Here is an 18,972-nt window from a genome sequence, read left to right on the forward strand (position 1 = left end):
AAAATGCCCTAAAGCAAATTCAGACCTAAGAATATTTCATGCAATACTAAAATACTTATTTTTTGAATTCAAACAAAAAAAGCCAACAGCCAACAGAACATTCGGCTTTATCCTTCATGTCCCTCTGTGATGGAGGCATTGGATCATCTCCTTTATTATTATTTATCATCTCCTAGATAAATCTTGTCTTCTGGTTAGATTTCCTGGCTGATTTTAAATTCAGTCAAACTTTGTTCCAGTCTCAGTGTAATAAGGTGGATGCTGCTGGGACCCTAAGAAAAATCACATCCCACCTACCTGTGCAGCAAGCTCTAATGCCGCACCCTTTGAACTTTCTCATAGGCCAAAGCTAAGCACCAGTAACCAGTGGAGTACACCAAATTTTGCATTATTATATGATACCATACCCTAAGTCATTTCTATGGAGAAATGCAGGTAAAGGTAGTAATGGGAAGGGGAAAAGACAATATAGATCAGTGGGGTGGGGGTAGAATACCCACAAAGTTAAGATATAAAGGAACGTAACAGGGCACAAAAGAATATGTCTTTTTGCAGCAGTGGAGACCTTGGTTCCTGAGACACAAACTTGGACAATGCTTACTTCAATGGTTTAAAAGATCATTTTAACATGTTCAACATGCTTAACTTTTCAACTGTTTAAGACTAACCCAGCAAAAAGTCAGCAAAGCACAGTCAAATCTGTAGTTTGGTGTACTGGTGTGGAAATGTCTGCCCTAGGGTGCTGAACTGTGAACTGGAGCAGCTGTGGCACAGATAAATATGCTGCTAACTGGTTCTCTGGGAAGTGGAGTGGGGTCAAATACCCACTGTGTATCCCCAAGACCTGGGAAATCACTGGCACTGCAGAGGTTTACTACTCACAATCAGAATGTGATACAGAATCAAAAAACCTAACTGGTAGGTGTTACTACACACATTAAGAACAACAGGTCCCATTTTCTCCCTCTCAACTTAGTAGCACCACTAACAGCTCAATCCAAACCAACCACTGTGTATCACTGAAAGAAGTGGACCAGCTCTGCATCAACTGCTTTCTTCAGTTTAAAGAGGAAAGGCCCTTTTTTACCCAATCTAAACAATGAAATTAGAAGATGAAAAATGTGAGAGGAAACTGGACTGGATTCAGAGAATGTTATCTTTGTCAGTCCAAAGCTCCCTGAAGATTAGCTTTTCTGCCTAAGCATGATTTTAATCTCAATAGCAGGCTACTTCTCTATTGCTAACTTACATAGAGGAGATGTTAATGAAGTCCACATTCTCCATGTATTAATTTTCACACAGTTTTCCAAAACAGTAAAGTTACATTAAACAATTATGGCAATTCTCCTTGTTAAGTAACTTGAAAAGAAAAAGTGAAGTACGAAATGAAGAATGATTAAAAACAGGGCAACAGGCAACAGAGAATGAATTACATACTAACCTTGATCCAAGGATGCAGCAAGCTATCTTGAATAGTCATTCTCTTCCTTTAATAGAATAAAAGATGGAGCTGTTTCAGATAGTAAAAAATACACACTGCCACATGTTTATTAAATATATCTCAAAATATAATGCCATTTGAAATACTAGAGACATAGGCTGCAACAGTGCATACACAAGAGAAACAACTCACTTTGGATCCTTGACTAGAAGTCTTCGTATAAAATCTTTAGCGAGGGCACTGGTATTACTGAAGAACTCTTCTTCAAATTCATAATTCACAGCAGACACATTTGCTAGTGTTTCCTGTTTGGTGTCTCCAAGAAATGGTGACGCACCACTTAGACTATAAGACAGACAGACATTCCTCTCATTACATGTTGTAATATTGCCGTTTCAACCCTCTGAGATCAAATTATAGCAGAACATGAACATTTTTTCTTTTCTGCTCTAAGACTGCAAAGGTATTTTCAGGCAGGTGTGATCTAGTAGGGCAAAAACCTTTCCTGTAATTTCAGAGAATATTGATTAAGATGAAGCTGCTGTGGAAAATCACCTACAGATTTGAAGACAGCTTCCCATGCTATGTAAATTCTGATTAACGGCCATTCTTTCAAAAACTATACTGTTTCTTTTATGATCATTCAGCTTGAATCATGATATGCAATCAATGTTTTGACTTGTATGGACACCACCAAAACCGCAGAGGATTGAATCAGAATTTAAAAAATAGCATTTACAAGAACCACCCATATATTTTGGTACTTACAGAATGTAAGTTATTACACCAATGCTCCTGGAGTGAAGGGCAGGGGGCGAAGATGAGGGAGAGGGGAGAAAAAGAGATGGAGGCGGAGAGAGGAGAGAAAAATAAAAAAGGTTAGAACATAAGAATAATCACGAGAGATTTATTTCAAGTAAGATCCAATAACTTACCACATATCTGCTTCAAGACCAAGAGGCTCATAATTTACTATTTCAGGAGCTAAAGGAGAAAGCAGGAAGATCAGTACCTAGTCAAAGAACAGTTCTGTTACTCTGAGCCTATATATGTCAGAGATAATAAGCTAAGATGCTGAGAGATAAAAACATCTTAATGCAAGTATAAGTATAATATGAACACTACAAATTGCTCATCTAAATTTCAAAATGTTATGAATTACACACAAATTGCATAACCTGTACCTCAGCCAAACCAAGCTAAGCCACACAGACTGTTTCACAGACTGAAAAAGAATAGTTTGAAGAAACCAGTTTTCTCACCAACAAACTCTGGTGTTCCGAAGATATTTTTGAATTCATTTCCAAAGTCAATTTTGTGTGCTAAACCAAAGTCAATAATCTTGATGCGAGGCTTTGGTACATTCCTGTCCAACAACATTATGTTTTCAGGCTTTGAGAAGGACGAGGGGGAGAGAAAGAGAGATTATACATAGGTACAAAATGTCTGACACATACCAGCATTCTTCAGCACTGAATACTTCTCTTTACCTCTTTCTGCCTCTTTAATTGTCTCTCCAGCAGAAAAATCCCATTTTTTCCTATTACAATCTAACATATGCTAAAAATCAGCTACAGTGAATTAGGATTTCATGTTGATGACAGAGTGTATGATTTCCACAGGGCCAACATTTTACCTCTTGTAGATACAACAGTTGCAGTTTTCATGTGGATGGACTCTAAGTGAAACATGATGTCTTCAGTAAAGGCCACAGCCTCTGTGCTATGGTCATTTGAGCAGTGCTTGGAGCTTACCAGAAACAAAGTCTAATAAACTACTATTTGGGCTTGGTTAACACTACTCCCTGAAAAGAAGTTTCTTTCACATCACACAAGCAATCAGAGAGGTATATCTTGTTGCCTTTGGATCTTCAAGAGAACTTTTTGGAGTGGTCTAGCTCCCAGATTGTAAGGCTCAACATACACACAAAAAACCAACACAACCACAAACCCCCCCCCACAAAAACAAGAAGGTTCTCATGTCTTTTCTAGTTTATTGCAAAATATGGGCTTTGGATTATTTTGCAACAAAGTTTTGCAAAAACAGAACAACATCAGAAGATAAAATGTCAAGGGCAGCACTAAAGGAGCCTGCTTCTACACTTCAACACACCCAACTAGCATACAGAACCAACTACTTAGTCTCCATATCCTGTCATCCCCATAAACTGGCATGCTCTGAAGAGTTCCCTGAGCTACATCCATCCTGCTTACATCGTTATGAACTTCTGGAGTCATTAAGAAGGGCTATTCATCACCCTTCTTTTACTTCTCTTCCCCAATTACAGGGGCTGATATGTGCAAACATAATGTTCTTCCTTCCCTCCCTATATTTCTATTGCATATTTTTATTGTTCAGCACACTGTAATTCTTGCTGCATACTTTAATTCACATATTCTTAGTATCCAGTGTAAGGATGCTTCGCTTTATTGTAAGCACATTGGCAAAAATGTACATTTCAAATTGTAAGAAATGTATTTCTTACTAGGTTCGTAGTTCTTTTCTCTTGCTGTCATACGAAGATCAAATCTATTACTGTATGTAATGAGGACAAGACTAGAAAAGGTACGTTCTCCCTGAAAACCATTCCTTTCCCTACCTCATCCCCAGAACACATCACCCCTTTCAGAACTGCAATGCAATGTCGTAATTATGCCTCCTTTTCCTATTATAGACATAGCTGCTGACTTCAGCAGACTTCATGGAATGTTCAGTTGCCTACCTCTAAAAAAAAAAATCTTATAGAGGAATACTCTGAAATCAAAATATTAAAAAAAGTGGTAACTGAGTTTAGACACAAAAGCTCTCTTATAACCAAAAGGATGCAATTAACAGGTTTTCTAAAAACAAACAAAAAAGCCCCAAAAACAAAAAACAGAAGAGGAAATTATCTGTTATGTTTCGTTTGCAAGAACCTTTGTACTTAACTCTGTACTGTTTCAATTATAGTACCTATAAATAATGTTCACATGAACATAAGATGTATACAACAGCCAAAAAACCCCCAAACAGTTGGAAAAAAGGCATTCTGTTAGAATGTTTCATCCAGATCCCAACCACATTCCATAAAATCATAATATTTTTTATTTCAAGACTGCTTGCTCAGAATTGTTTAATTTCATCGGAAGTTCCCATTTTCCATGAAGAATCCCACACTAAAACCAGATGGCAACGATTTACGGTTCAGTAATTTCTTTTCAGTGGCTGAGCTTTCCCCTGTCTACACAAGTTAGCAAACGAAACTATGGCCAAGATCTGCATGACGGCAGATTTGTGGCTGGTGTTAAAAAGGACTTGAACGGATGTTGCTTACAGTTATTCAAGTTTTTATCTGCTCAACATACCTTAAGATCAAAGTGAGCAATTTGCAGAGAGTGGAGATACTGAACACCATTAAGTATCTGTTTGAGAAATTCTGTGGCTTCCTCCTCTGTGAGAGATTCTTTCTCAGCTAAGAAGTCGAACAGCTCTCCACCTGCAACACTTGGAGAACAGAAGCAGAGTTATTGATGAGCTTTTGTTTCAACCAATGGGTTTTTAGCATAGCTATTCTCAAACCAGTTTTGAAAAGGATCCAGATGCTTTAAACTTTGTCAATACCAAAAAAATATTAAAATTACTTAATTCAATACTCAAAATAGTTAGTAACCACCCCTCCTCACCCTGAAAAGAATACAATAAAAAAAGTCTTATTTTTAAACAAAAAAAGGTTTAAAAGAAACCACCAAAGATGGTTGGCTCTATCTAAACTTAAATGAAGTAAACCCCACCTACTCTCTGTTTGCACATTTAAAAGAATGAAATTAAATGGGAAGTATGTATACTCAAAACATACTCATGTAATGGGACATCTAGAAAACAAAACTTTGTTTCATGCTAGTAAAAGATGTCCACCACCCTCATTGAAAAATACAGGATTTAAAGATTATTTTAAAATATTTACTGGCAGCAGTCCTACTATTCAGTTTTCAAACTCCTCAAATCATTCAACTTTTTGAAAATATATTCTGTTCTTCGAAACAGTGAATTACACTCAGCACATATGTTGCATTTTTAGTCTAACATTACCACACCTTTCCTACAAGCAGAAGTCATGACTGCCCTTAAGACTATTTCTAGCAGGAGTTTGAGCTGCACAGGCAGAAAGAAGAGAGGTAAGAAGTGAGAAGGATACATAAGTACATCTTGATGTTTGCATTTGAGGGAGAGAAATAAACTGAAGACGACCCTTTTCTCAACTCAGCCAGCAGCCTCACTGAAGTGACAGTAATTGTCAACAGAAAAAGAAATACTGAAGTGAAGTGAAGAGTAAACATGAACTACAACTGTTCTTAAAACACAACCCATCTCCTTTAAGTTTAAGGACATACACTGAGGATGACTGTCCACCGTGGCAAACTTTTTCTGGTTTATAAAAACAGCATTATTACCATAAGTGTCTTAGAGACTGCAAAGATTATCATATTATCCCCTATATTTTGCATTGTACTGATATCTTAAAAAAATTCAGAATATATACCTTAATTTATGTTGCCTTTTTGCAGGGAAGAAAATAACCTCTTCACGATTTAAAGTTCTGATTATGAAAAACAATGGGATTAACAGAGAACAGTAACTAAAAAGTGTGGGCAAAATTCTGGAAACAATTTGGCTTCTTTATCATGTCTACTTTTAAAGAGTAATCTGCATTATTGTAATGTAAATTGCATGAAAAGTGTATTTTAATGAGTTCTCGGAGCTTTCACTAAGCTTCCTAGGCAATACAGAAAGTATTGTTTTGTGTTATTGTTTCTGTTGTAATATTTTCTGCCTGAAAGCAATTACTGAAACAAAGTGCTGTCCTGGTTTTGGCTGGGATAGAGTTAATTTTCTTAGTAGCAGGTACAGTGCTGTGTTTTGGATTTAGCATGAGAACAACATTGGTAACATACTGATGTTTTAGTTGTTGATAAGTAGTGCTGACCCTAAGTCAAGGGCTTTCCAGTTTCCATGCTCTGCCAGTGAGCAGGTGCACAAGAAGCCAGGAGGGAGCACAGCCGGGACAGTTGAACTGAACTAGCCAAAGGGATATTCCATACCATAGAACATCATGCCCAGTATAGAAACTGGGGACAGTTGGCCGGGGCTGGTGATCACTGCTTGGGGACTGGAGGGGCATCGGTCAGTGGGTGGTGAGCAATTGTGTCACTTGACGTCCCATCCCCACCCTGCCCCACCTTGGGTTGTATTCTTCTCTCTCTCTCTCTCCTTTTAATTACAATTATTATTGTTGTTGTTGTTTTGGGTTTTTTAAACTGTATTTCAATTATTTAACTATTCTTATCTCAACCCACAAGTTTAGTCTTTTTCTGGTTCTCCTCCCCATCCCACCAAGGCAGGGGTGCAGGGGGAGTTAGAGAGGAGCTGTGTGGTACTTAGTTGCTGGCTGGGGTTAAACCGTGACAAGTACCATTAAATATAAGAATTACAGACTGGAAGGAAGAGAGGTAATTTTAGTATTTTTGGTTGTTGTTGTAGAAACATTAAAATGAACTCCTAAAGATTAAATACAGTTCATTATTTTACAAAGGCTGGTCAAAAACATCTTAGAAATGGATACACATGCATATTTGCTCATTCTTTGTTTCTGACTTAAAAAAAAAAAAAAAGTTTTTCAGGCTGTACCGCTGCAGCACTTTGTGATGATGAACAGAAACGTGGGTGGTGACAGTGCTGGCATTTCTCTTCGTTCCCAATTACTGAGCTAAGGGCCTTACACATCACATGGAACTTGTTTCCACATGTTACCAAGTGAACGTTTGCTGTAGTTGCCAGGAGGCTGTCAACTGGAGCACAGCCATGCCACACGGAGCAGACAGACTCACTGTGGCTATTTCCCCAGCTGTGGGCAGCCATGGCAGCAAAACACAGCACCTTTATGCACTCAGCTTGACTTGGCACTGGGCTAACAGTCACACAGTTCAGCGAGCCAGCACAGCCAGACCCTCAGCTGAGGAAGGGGCTGAAAGACTGCAACAAACACACAGTTATCCAGTCTAGTTTTCATGTAGATCACCCAACCTGTGAAACACTGAAAGCACCTGCTGATGCCTAAAGCATTCACCAGCTGTCACAAATGCAGCAGAAGTACTCAGAGGATGCATTTTCAGCAATGCCAACTTGCAACACTGTGCTGCCCACTCTGCAGTCCAAAACAGACTGTGACAGTGTCATGCAGGTATGGGGATGTTTTATGGCTGTTAGAGCTCACTCTTAATTCCTGGTGGCATTTTAAAGATACTTTACTTATTTTCAACACAACTAACAAAGAAACATAACTGCATTTGTGTAAAATGGAAGGAGTCTCTTCATCTTCAGCTTCTTCTTATCTGCAATCATTCCATTTTGTGCAATTTTGTACCCTGAAAGTTTAGACAGTATGAAATTACAAGTTTGACATACATGTGTTCTTCTGTGTCTCAAAAATGTCGCATCTGTGAAGAGTTAGTAGCATGAGATTGCATATAGCTCCTCTCTAGCACTGCTGAGTACTATCCTCCTGTCTTTGCTACAGGTTACACTGACGCTTCTTAATCGTATCATAGTCCTTGTAACAGCGCCAAATAAAATGTTAGCTGTATTTCACAGGTAATATACCTAGTGCTTGCAAATCTTAAAACTGAGGTCCTGAGACACTAACACACTAAATTCTTAATTTTTTAAATTTGGAAGCTAATTAGCAAAAGTGGTAGATATTTCCAAAGCATTGTGTGCTTCTGTAGGTTCAGCCCTTGCTTAAGATGAGTGAGAAGGGACTGGCTGTAATACACTCAAAAGCTTCGCTTCCGAAGCAGCTGCACCTCTGGTCTACAGAATTTTAGCGTGCCCCTTCACATTACACACCTCACCCTTAATGCCTAGGGTGAGATCCTACATGGGTTCACCTCACAGGGCAGGCCATTGCGACCTCCTGTTGTTAACTCCTCAGATGTGAGTCGGGCTCAGCACCCTGAGTTCTGCCTTTGGGCACCACCATTGCTGGCAAGCACAGTGCCCAGCCAGCTTCTGCTGCTGCTTACTTTCACCGGCAGGAACATAAGGCATGGGAGAAATGGGGTTGTATAGCAATGATGAATACAACGTTACACCAGCCCACACAAGATGACCGAGAAGCTCAGAAAACCCCAGCTTCCCAGAAAGGTCCCTCCGCTCCAGGCAGCCTGCAGGGGCCTTTCCCATACATGAAGGACTGCGACCCACACCTCCACAGGAGCTCAGTAACACAGATTGTGTTTCTTAGCTTCCTCTTCTCACCCATCAGACAACTGCTTATCCCCTGCCTTCCTGTTGACTCTAGCAGGTCTGATACTAAGCTGCACCACCACAGGTATATAGACAATCATGGTATCACTGCAAGGCAATTACTCCAAGCAAGTCACAGAGGATTAATACAGGTCCACAGTCAATATCCCTTGTAAGTTTCACCTCCACAGTTAATTCACCGGATTATAGTGCTGCCAGGTCTATCAGCACAGAGCCTGCTTTCACAGATTTCACAACCAGTGTATATATCTAGAATCACTACATGATCTTGACCGGACTTCCAGATATCATAGATCAAGAAATGGGTTAGAATGAGCCAGTATAGACATCAGCTGTGTAAGCTACTGCATTCTTCTCAAATGTCCTGAAAAAGCTGCTGGGTTTTCAAGTCCAGGCCTGTGCCTCGGCCAGGATAACACAGTCCCACAGTAAAGAAACACTGCCCATTTTACTAGCCCACGGTCACCTTCAGAGTTGGAGCCAGAAGACAAGCAGAAAACCCCATTTCACCAATATACCTGTGCACATCCCACCTCATGTACAGAGGCTGTCTTAACATAAAGGAGAAGGTGCAGACAACTCCATATATCAGCCCCTATGACTGATCTTTTTGAATGTCACCCTCTCCCCAGAAGTACACTCGTTCCACTTCCAGCAGAATGCCCCAGGCCTTGTTTCTAAGCTAGCATTGGGGTGGCTGGTGCACAAACACCCTGTTGAAAACTGGCTGAAACCAGATTGCTGTGCAGGATTCCAAAGCCATGCAAACTCACTCCTAGCCTACCTTTGGGGCTCTGCAGGGGCGCCATGCATCTAACAGACTGCTGCCAATCACCAGCTGGATAAAGATTGCTTCCTGAAGGGAGCAGAGGCAAGCAGTTCACCAAGCACTAGTCTTTTTCTACCTGTAGAGCACTTCAGAGTATCCATACCCAGTATCCTCTGGAAGCACTGAGCTTCTCTCTGTTCAATTTCTATGTTTGCTGGTAAGGAATTACAAGACATCTTTCTAAGCTGTTGATCTGTGCTGTAATGCAAATCTGATCTCCAAAGTGCTAGCAAGTAACTGATGGGCAACAACTTATACCACTGCAGATTAACAGAGGAGCCTGATTACAATCAAGCTGCAGCTAAATTCCTTTATGGCTGCAAAGCTTCTGTGTTCACCTTCACATACTGCCTTTAAAGCAAGAATTCTTTAACGTTCCTGTATAAAACCTTTCTGTTTACATTCAAACTGAATCACAATTTTTCAGTCATAATAGACTATTCAAATATTTTGCTCAATAAAGTAAGAATTTATGATTGATGAAGGTCACACCTTAAACCTAAAGGTTTATTATTATTTATTATTATTACTGACCATGTTATAACACAGAAGGAGTAAATATATTTTCAGTGTCACAACATGACTACATTTTGTATTTTTTTTGAGTAGCAGAACACTGTTAGAAATATTTTGTATAAACATTTTTACTAAGAGCAAAGCTGGTATCTGTTGCTTTCCTGATATTTCTAGGCAGAGGTGCTAGCTTTCCTGAACTGCTACAAGTAAAATAAAGCCTTGGGTCAGTGGCATTCTTTCTCACAAAATGCACAGTGGTAAAAGCATTTTGCAGCCTTCCTGAAGGAAGGCTGACAGGTATGTTTGCTTCACATATCTTCCTCTGGGAAAGATGTATCACACCGGTGGAAAAAGGACTTCTTGACAGTGCTTTTGCAAGTTGCCAGGCTTTCTTAACTATGAAACAGAACTGATCACCAGATCTCAGAGGAAGTCATTATGGGAACCTACAAAGGGAACTCAGAAACAATTAACCTTCAAAGTCAGCATGGTCACCTTGTAATGACTCAGTCACATGCCACTTTGGTCACATTGCTCATATTGTAATAGCACCTAAATGGAAATTAATGATTATCTAACTATTTCTAATGAAGTTAAAAAAACCCACACACAAACCCCAAAACCTAAGCTCAAACCCCTTGTTTGGAAGAAACTTAACCAGTAAGTTGAAGTTCACAAGGTTTACTGTATGTTGCTTAGATTTCAAAACAACATTAGCTAGTAAAGTTAAAGAATTGCAAAAACAATGTACTCCATTTTTTAAAGCAGATTTAATTTGATACATTATCTGTATTCTTCTCTAATCCAAAAATTCCTCCTGTCAACTTGTAAAAGAAATGTCTTCCCTAAGGATTCTGTGGTCAAATGTCTTTTGTATGACTCCTTGCATTATTCTGAAACAGAAGTTGGCAGTCCAAGACTAGACCAAAAATATTGCTACATCTGTTTTATTTAAGGTTAAGGGGGTTTACATCATCCACTTCATTTCACAGCCTTTACCAATCGTTCAGTTACAAACCCACTCCTCAGAAGTACAAAGTGTACCAAATATGTTGAAAGAGCAGACCAGGGCTGTTAGCTTGTTACCTTACCTACCGGCTGAACAACACTGTACTGAGTTTTTTCTTTAGGTAGCTACCAGAAAAATCAAAAGACATTTAATGGCATCACTATGCCGTATCATTTTCATTTGTCCACCTTCTATCAGAGATGCTAACTGTCATGAAATCCTCTCTAGTGTGCCTAATTTTTCCAATTACATTGAACAAGAAGTATTGGCCTTCAGAATGACCATCCAGAAGAACACAGGCACCAACATCCAGACTAAGATTTAAGCAGTTGAGTCCTACTAAGAAGATGATGTTAATGAATGTGAATCTTTCATGCACCCAAACACAGCTAATATTTAGGTTTTCATCACTGAAGTTCTGTAAATGTCCAGAGTCTGGATAATGCACATTGTTAACCCACCACTTTGGCTCAGCAGACTACCTTAGTGTTTTGATCTTACCCAAGACATTCAAATTTAACATACAAAGAGCATTCAGACTTAGCACACAAGAGTGCCATGTATTTCGCTTAGGGACTGCAGAGCCCAGAAGCCAAGTGCTCTCCCTCTAAGATGAACTCAACGTGTGGCACAGCCACCCTGGCTCTAGCATCTTTCTTTTCAGCCCTGTCAAGCCTTCATTCTTACCCATCTACATGTCCTCTGTGGCCCTGCAATTCAGGATTTTCAAGTCAAAAGTGGCAAAACAAATTAGCATTGCAGAGCTTGCTTACTTGCTATTACATCCCAGTAAGCACTAAAGATTCAATCCTCCTCTCAAAATTCAGTACAAGGCCACTCAAGAACAACTTTTGTATGATTTACAGGGAAAAATCACAAAAACCTCAGAGCTCTTTCCATCAAGAGACAACTGAAAATAAAAGACTTCAAAATGAAGTGCAGACTTCAAGCTTCTCTGGCAGCCAAGCTATTATAACAAGTTGAATTAACTCCCCAATAAGATAGAAGGGGAATTTAAAGAGTTCATCGTTATTTGTTCTTCTTTACCTTCAATGAGCAACTCATGACATCATCAGAATTTTTATACACGGATCTATCATTCTCTCCTTGCTCTGTTGTGTTGTTTTGGTTAATATTATTAAGGTGGCAACTCTCTCTGAGACATTGGGATGCACAGGATGAAATTTTAAAGAAAACATACAGGAACTAACTTCTTAAAAATGCAAGAAATATAGTATTTAATGCACAATCACTTGTAAGTTAATGTCATTCCTGTCTTTCTGAGCTAAGACTTTCAAAGCTTTCTACTCCTTTTTTTGAATTTTTAAAACAGATATTAATCACTCAGAACTATGCTACAAGAACTAATGGTCTTCAGTTAAGATTTCCAGTCAAGGAATGCTTTTTTCTCATATGTTTTTTGCAGAAAGAAGGATGAATACCTAACTCCTTCCACAGCTTCCCAGTGAGAAAAGTGAGCTACTGCAATCAAGCTATATTAAAAGGCGAAACCATGTGCATTACTTCTGAGCACTCTAAGGAACTACTATATAATTTAGGATAAGGGTATTTATTCTTTGTGGTTACACTGGGAAACCATAACCAAGCTTCCACAATGCACCACAAACTGAGTATATTTTGTAGGTGTGCAGTCTAAATGAGTACATAGTAAAGTAGAAGGAAAAACTAGAAAAGACAGATATTATGTATCCAAGGCCAGCAAAAGGGGAACCAAGTAGGTGTAAAATGTGCTCAAAGAAAGAAAATACTTATCACTGTGCAACAGAGGCATCTGTGTTTTCTAGTCTGTGAAGTCCAGTAAAATCATGGCTTCAGCAGAGCTCACCAGAAATAGCTTACTATCACTAACACATAACAGAGACTAGTTACTGCACCTGGATAGAAAACAGTAGTATAAAATTCTGACTTATTCTGTTATTTGTGTGATACAAGGAAAAAAGAAGAAAATGAAGAGACAGTGTCTTCTAGTTCATATGCAATATGCACAGCATTCCTTGAAGATGGGAGTGTCCACAGACTGGGAATTTCAAAGGTTATTTCCAAATCAAGGAGACACTTCCCACTAAGTAAGACCTAGAAACATGAAAATATGCCCAATTTCTCTAAATATACCAAAAGATTGTAATAAAGTAAGGCTCTTCAAGGATATCTCATGATTGAGTGTGAGTGCTGAATCTTTTAAGGAACCATTTGATTTCAAAAGTTTTAGAAAGTAAATGTTTGGTAATACTTTTTTTTGCTAGGCCAGCTTCTCAACATAAGGTAGGTTTGAGAGAAAACCCTCCAAACACCCATGTCGATAAACGTTTAGACATGCAGCTCCGTTTTGCATTCAGTATTATGAGGACCCTGCCACTGCAATAATTAACTAACTGCTCACACATTTCCACATACAAATCACCACCCTGAATACTTTGCTGACTGATTTAATATTTGCTGCAAGGGAATGAAGCGAAAACTTCTACAGTCAGTCGCTTACCTCTGAGAAACAGCTGATTAATGATGCAGTGCAGAAAAATATTTAGGAGACTGCACACAATACTACAAACTGCTTGCTCAACCAGGAAATAAAAGTCAATAGCGAACAGGCAACACACCGTGTTGCACTGAGACTGTGCATGTTAACATATGGCAGCACCAAAAGGGCAGCTGCAGTGCCTTGACACCTGTGGGCTGCAGGTTCTACCAAGAACAGAAACCAGAAAAACTTTTCCTCACTGCTGCTTGCATTACTACACTTGCTTACTAATAGGAAATCAGTGTTTCTTCTGGGTTTTTGTTTTGTTATGAATTTCTCATACATAGCTAGAATGTTGATTTTTAGTTCCTCTTTAAATACTAGAAAAATTGACTGAAATGCAATCCTGTCTGTATGTGATATACTGTATCATCTTGCAGTCATAAAGGGACACAAGCCCCAGGAAAAATCCTATGTTCTAATCAGAAGGAAAAATGGCCACTTCGGATGAATTCTGAGGTAGCAAAACAAGTTATTAAATAAGCTTTCAGTTTTATTTCTGTTTGTTTGAAACTGTTCTGTAAGAACAAAGAATGTCAGAGGAGTAGGTCCCTAGGCAAAATGCGAGTATTAGAAGAAAGGGATTACATATTTAAGTGTCAAAGCACGCGATTAGAACAACAATCTTTTGCCTTTTCAATAGCTTTACGTAACACCATGGTGATTTTGAGAACTACAAAAACTTTACGGCAATTAGTATGTTCAGTTTACAAAGGGATTCCTAATGTGCCATCTTTCCCTCTTTGACCCTTTAAATAAATAAACTTGCTACATTCGTGATACCCCAAATAGCACTTCTTCAAGTTGAAACACTCACACGGCAGTTCAGAAAAATGACAAAAAAGTAAGGCTACAACGGAAACTGTATGGGGATTGTTAGCAGGCAAAACAATTAGCTAAACTGCAATACAAATAGTTTGCTGAGCTTCATACTATCAAGCTTATGAAATATTAACACACGTTGTCAGAAGTAATATCTGCTTCCATTCAGTAAACGTTAGTAGGTACACATAGACAGACACAGAAATCTTGCTGCCAAAAGAGCTCCCATCCCATGTAGAAAGGGCAGGGGCAGAATAGTCCACATGCCTCCTGCCACTGCCCATGATTACTGAGTTTTCCTCTGAGCTTTCAAGACCACTCACTGGCCTGATTTCAGCTGGAGAGATTACAGAGCAGAAAGTACTGCAGAAGCAGTGACAGACCAACAGTAAGGTTATAGACAGAAAGAATGTGAGAGCTAGTATCAAGTGGTGAGAGGAAGAAGCATCACACTAATTTTGCTGTGTATTCACCACTCATGTAAAGAGTTCTGAATAAACCCCAGAAATGATAGATACTCTGCTAGAAATGTAAGGAACTTTTACTTCATACAGGTTGATAATTTAGCTTTTGTAAAAAAATAATGGCTTAAGTTATCCAAAGTTGACAAACTAATGCAAGCGTATACTTCTGGAACTAAAAAAACCAACCCAGACTACCAGTATTACAGTAAATCATCACATGCTGGACTAAAAGTCCAAAAGTATGTTCTAACATAACAAAGCAGTATCATTCATGTATATACTGCAGAAAAGATGAAACTCCAAAGCTACTTCCCAGTTTTCTGGTACCAAATAATTTGCTTGCATGAAATACTTCTTCTAAAGCACGTTTAACTGATAGAGAGCAAGTATAGCAATAACGTAGTGTCAGGCATCCAAACTATGTAAAGACATGTAAGTCCCACCAGCAGACACTGCCAAACTGTAACAGATGAGTAAAGCTTAACTTATAAACTTGCAATCTTTGAGCAACTGGAAGTCAGACTTGAAACAACACAGAAGTATACTCTGCCAATATATCTACGTCAATCCATTAGCAATAACCTTGGAAGAAAAATGGGAACTAAAACAAGGATATGAAAGTTCAGTTTACATTTCAACAAGACAGAACTGGGAAAACTGTTCTCTGTTATGGGGGTTAAAAAAAAAAAAAAAAAAAAAAAAAAGAGAAAAAGTAGTCCGTGGTGCTGTTTTATAGCAACACAAAACACAGTAAAATTTGCTAAACTAATCTCCACTTAGAATCTCTATTTCCCTCTGCTTTAATCTTCAAATCAGTTTATGTAGCTCCAAGCTATTCTTCTGGATCCATAACATCAATAATGATTAAAATAACAAGCAGAAACAAATCCTAAATACGCTGCATTTTTTTTTTTTAACTTTTATAGTACATTCAGAATGAGAAATATGTGTGGAAATCAAGAAGCTACAACTCTGACTTAAAACAAAGAATTCTCAGGCTGGTATCTATCTTCTTTTGGGTTGGTAAGAAACATCCACTAAATCACTGTGATTCTCAGAGAAGTATCTACTTTTTTAAAACAAACAAACAAAAAATATTGTTACTCCTCCCAGTCTCTAGAGTTACTTACAGTTCCAGGATAAGAATGACATCTGTTTTGTTCTCATAAACATCGTGCAGCGTGATCACATTAGGATGTCGAATCTCTTTTAGGATGCCAACTTCTCGCTCGATATCTTCCCGGCTCACTCCACGCCGGCTGGATTTTGTTCTCCGTTTCTTGATGAATTTTGCTGCAAACTGCTGACCAGTGCTTTTCTCACGGCATTTTTTCACTACAGCAAACTGCCCACTAACAAGACAAAACAAAACAAACAATCAAAAAAGAAAAAAGTTTAAAAAAGGAGAAGAAGGAAAGAATGAAGATGAGTGATTCAGGGAAGTTTAGCATCTGCTTACTACAGTGGGGGAAACCAGCTCTACTTCTGAATTACTAACTCAACTAAAGCACATGACTATTTTTTATGCAATCTGGAAAACCTGAAAAAAAACCCTAGAGGAGGCAGAAAAGTTAAGACGCTGCTTTTACATCACACAAGCATACATAACATACACATTCCAACATATCTGTAAGTAAAAGGTAACACCTGTGTAGACCACTGGATTTCTGACAAATATGCACATCAGGGACTACTGCGCAAAAGTAATGGTTTCTGGATTTCTCCTTCCATATGCATGTTGAGGATAACTTTTTTTGTTCAGCAAGGGAGACAGCCCTTAGTTTCCTTCAACCTATGTGGCATGTCAATACTCACTTTGTTCTATCCTCATTTGGTTTTTACTAAGTTTTTAAAACCATACTGGGTTTCAGGACACTGCTTTGGTTTTTAAAAGCACTGACTAAATGCAGTAATACAATAACTGTAATTCTTGATGTTATCTTGTTAAGTAAGAAGACTTTGAAGGTGAGCAAAGCACCAAGGCAGTGAGGAACAAAAACCTGTGACTGTATTACAAACCAAAAGAAACTCCAGGAAGCTGCTGACTTCAGCACGTTATCATTCACGTATAAGCCTGTTGCTGCTAGCTGTATACATTGATTCAGATCAGAAATCTCCAGGAATCTAATGCTGAGTTAAAGCAAGAACAAGATTTCTAATACTGCCGAGTTTCCCTTTAAGTCTTCTTAATCTCTTCCTGAGGATTTTCTACCAATTCTGCTCTTGGTCTATTTCACTCTACGAAGAATGCACAAAATTACAAAGTGATAACAATGAGAAAATTTTCTGAAGTTAGCCAGAAAATTAATTAGCTGTTAATTAGCTGTTAACTGAAGAAGCAGTGTCCCCTAAAGTAGACTCAGAACTGCAATTAAATCAAAGGCCAGCCTAGCAGGCTTGACTACAGCAATGTAACATGTAGGCACATATAATTCTAATTAAGGAATGCATGACAGATAGAATACAGAAGATGATAACTGACAAGCAACAGTGTTATGCAATAAATGAAGATAATAAAATGTTGTAAGGAAAAATCACAGTCATGATTTTTTACTTTAGAGGGCTGATCAGATGAGAGTACTTTAGGCTGCTGGGTCACCACTACCATGCTGATCCCATACAGAACCCCAGGTGACAAACTGTTTTGAACTGGGACATGCAGTTGGGCAAGGCTTAAAGGACTGTCACCCACAGAATGCAGGGCAGAGATGGGATTTTCTCCTATGAACTGGAAAAGGACTCCAGAGTAGCCACCACCAGCTGGGAAGCCTTTGAATGAATCCATGGGCTATGAGAGAAGTAAACTCTGAGAAAAGCAGTTAACAGTCGTCTTAAGTTTTGAGGTTTGGTTGTATTTCAATGTTACGATCACCATTCAAGTTTCATTCTTCATTATTTCATGAAACCAGTTTATGATCTTGTGAAATGACTTCAGGATGCATGAAAAAAAATCCTTGCCTTAATTTCCTGGGCCCCCCTCCCCCAAATTCTGCACAAAGTTGTCAAGGGTCAGGTTCACCAGACAGGGCTCAACACAGTATTACAAACCGTAGCAGACAGAGCACTGCTTTCCACCACACCATATCCTCTTGCTCATTACATGTAGACTAGAACACCTGCTTCACTTGCCTAGGCTAGGTCAGCTAGTGCCATCTGAGATGCTCTCAGACACCCAAGACATTCATATGGGACTGCAAATGAGACACAGGACCTCTAGAAGATCTGCATCATCCTAAACTGACAGTAGGGTCCTAGACAATGTACTCTAAGGGACATCAACCCTCTGCTTGGTTCCGTTCAACTCCGCAACTCTCCCTGCAACAGTGGCTCCAGGTTTGATCTCCATGGTCTGAGCAACTTTGCACTGTGGACAGCCAGCCAGAGTGGAGCATGCACTTAGGTACTCACACTGCTGCGGAGAAGTACAAACAGAGTCTTCTGGCCCTCACTTATGGGTGAGTGTCCTGGTTTCAGCTGGGACAGAGTTAATTTTTTTCTTAGTAGCAGGTGCAGTGCTGTGGTTTGGATTTGGTGTGAGAACAATGCTGATAGCACAGGGATTGTTTTAGTTGTTGCCTTGCAATGTTTACACTAAGTAAAGGACTTTTTGTTTTCTTGGGCCCTGCCAGTGAGGGGGTGGGGGTTGTACACAGCCAGGACAGGTGACCCGAACTACTAGCCAAAAGGATATTCCATACCATGGCACATCATGCTTGGTATATAAGAATGAATTCCTTGTTTTGCTTTGTTTGCATGCATGGCTTTTGCTTTACCTATTAAATTGTTCTTACCTCAACCCCTGAGTTTTATGTTCCTTTCCAATTCTCCTCCCCATCCATCTGGGTCAGGGGGAGTGAGTAAGTGGCTGCGTGGGTTGCCAGCCGGGGTTCAACCACGACAGGGTGAAAAGAAGCAATTATCTCACTTTCTCACCCACAACATGCACACCTCATAGAGATGTTCAGCTATATTTAAAAAGCAATCAGCTTCTCAGAAAGTTCACAGTTCCAGAGAAACTGCAGTCAGGCAGTAGACAGATGTAGGCATCAC

General features: G+C 39.1%; 1 protein-coding gene across 1 annotated transcript in view; it reads right to left on the reverse strand.

Annotated features, from left to right (window-relative positions):
• DAPK1 (death associated protein kinase 1) overlaps positions 1-18,972 on the reverse strand; it is a 93,084-nt gene that overhangs the window by 34,081 nt on the left and 40,031 nt on the right. The window contains exons 3-9 of the mRNA XM_037372624.1: positions 16,053-16,274; positions 4,786-4,924; positions 2,704-2,833; positions 2,377-2,425; positions 2,210-2,236; positions 1,634-1,786; positions 1,442-1,487 (exon numbers count right to left, since the gene is read on the reverse strand). Coding sequence (XP_037228521.1) covers positions 1,442-1,487; positions 1,634-1,786; positions 2,210-2,236; positions 2,377-2,425; positions 2,704-2,833; positions 4,786-4,924; positions 16,053-16,274 — 766 coding nt within the window. The remainder of the gene's footprint in view (positions 1-1,441; positions 1,488-1,633; positions 1,787-2,209; positions 2,237-2,376; positions 2,426-2,703; positions 2,834-4,785; positions 4,925-16,052; positions 16,275-18,972) is intronic.

This window comes from Falco rusticolus, chromosome Z (genome assembly GCF_015220075.1).
Source record: "Falco rusticolus isolate bFalRus1 chromosome Z, bFalRus1.pri, whole genome shotgun sequence".
Lineage (NCBI taxonomy): Eukaryota > Metazoa > Chordata > Aves > Falconiformes > Falconidae > Falco > Falco rusticolus.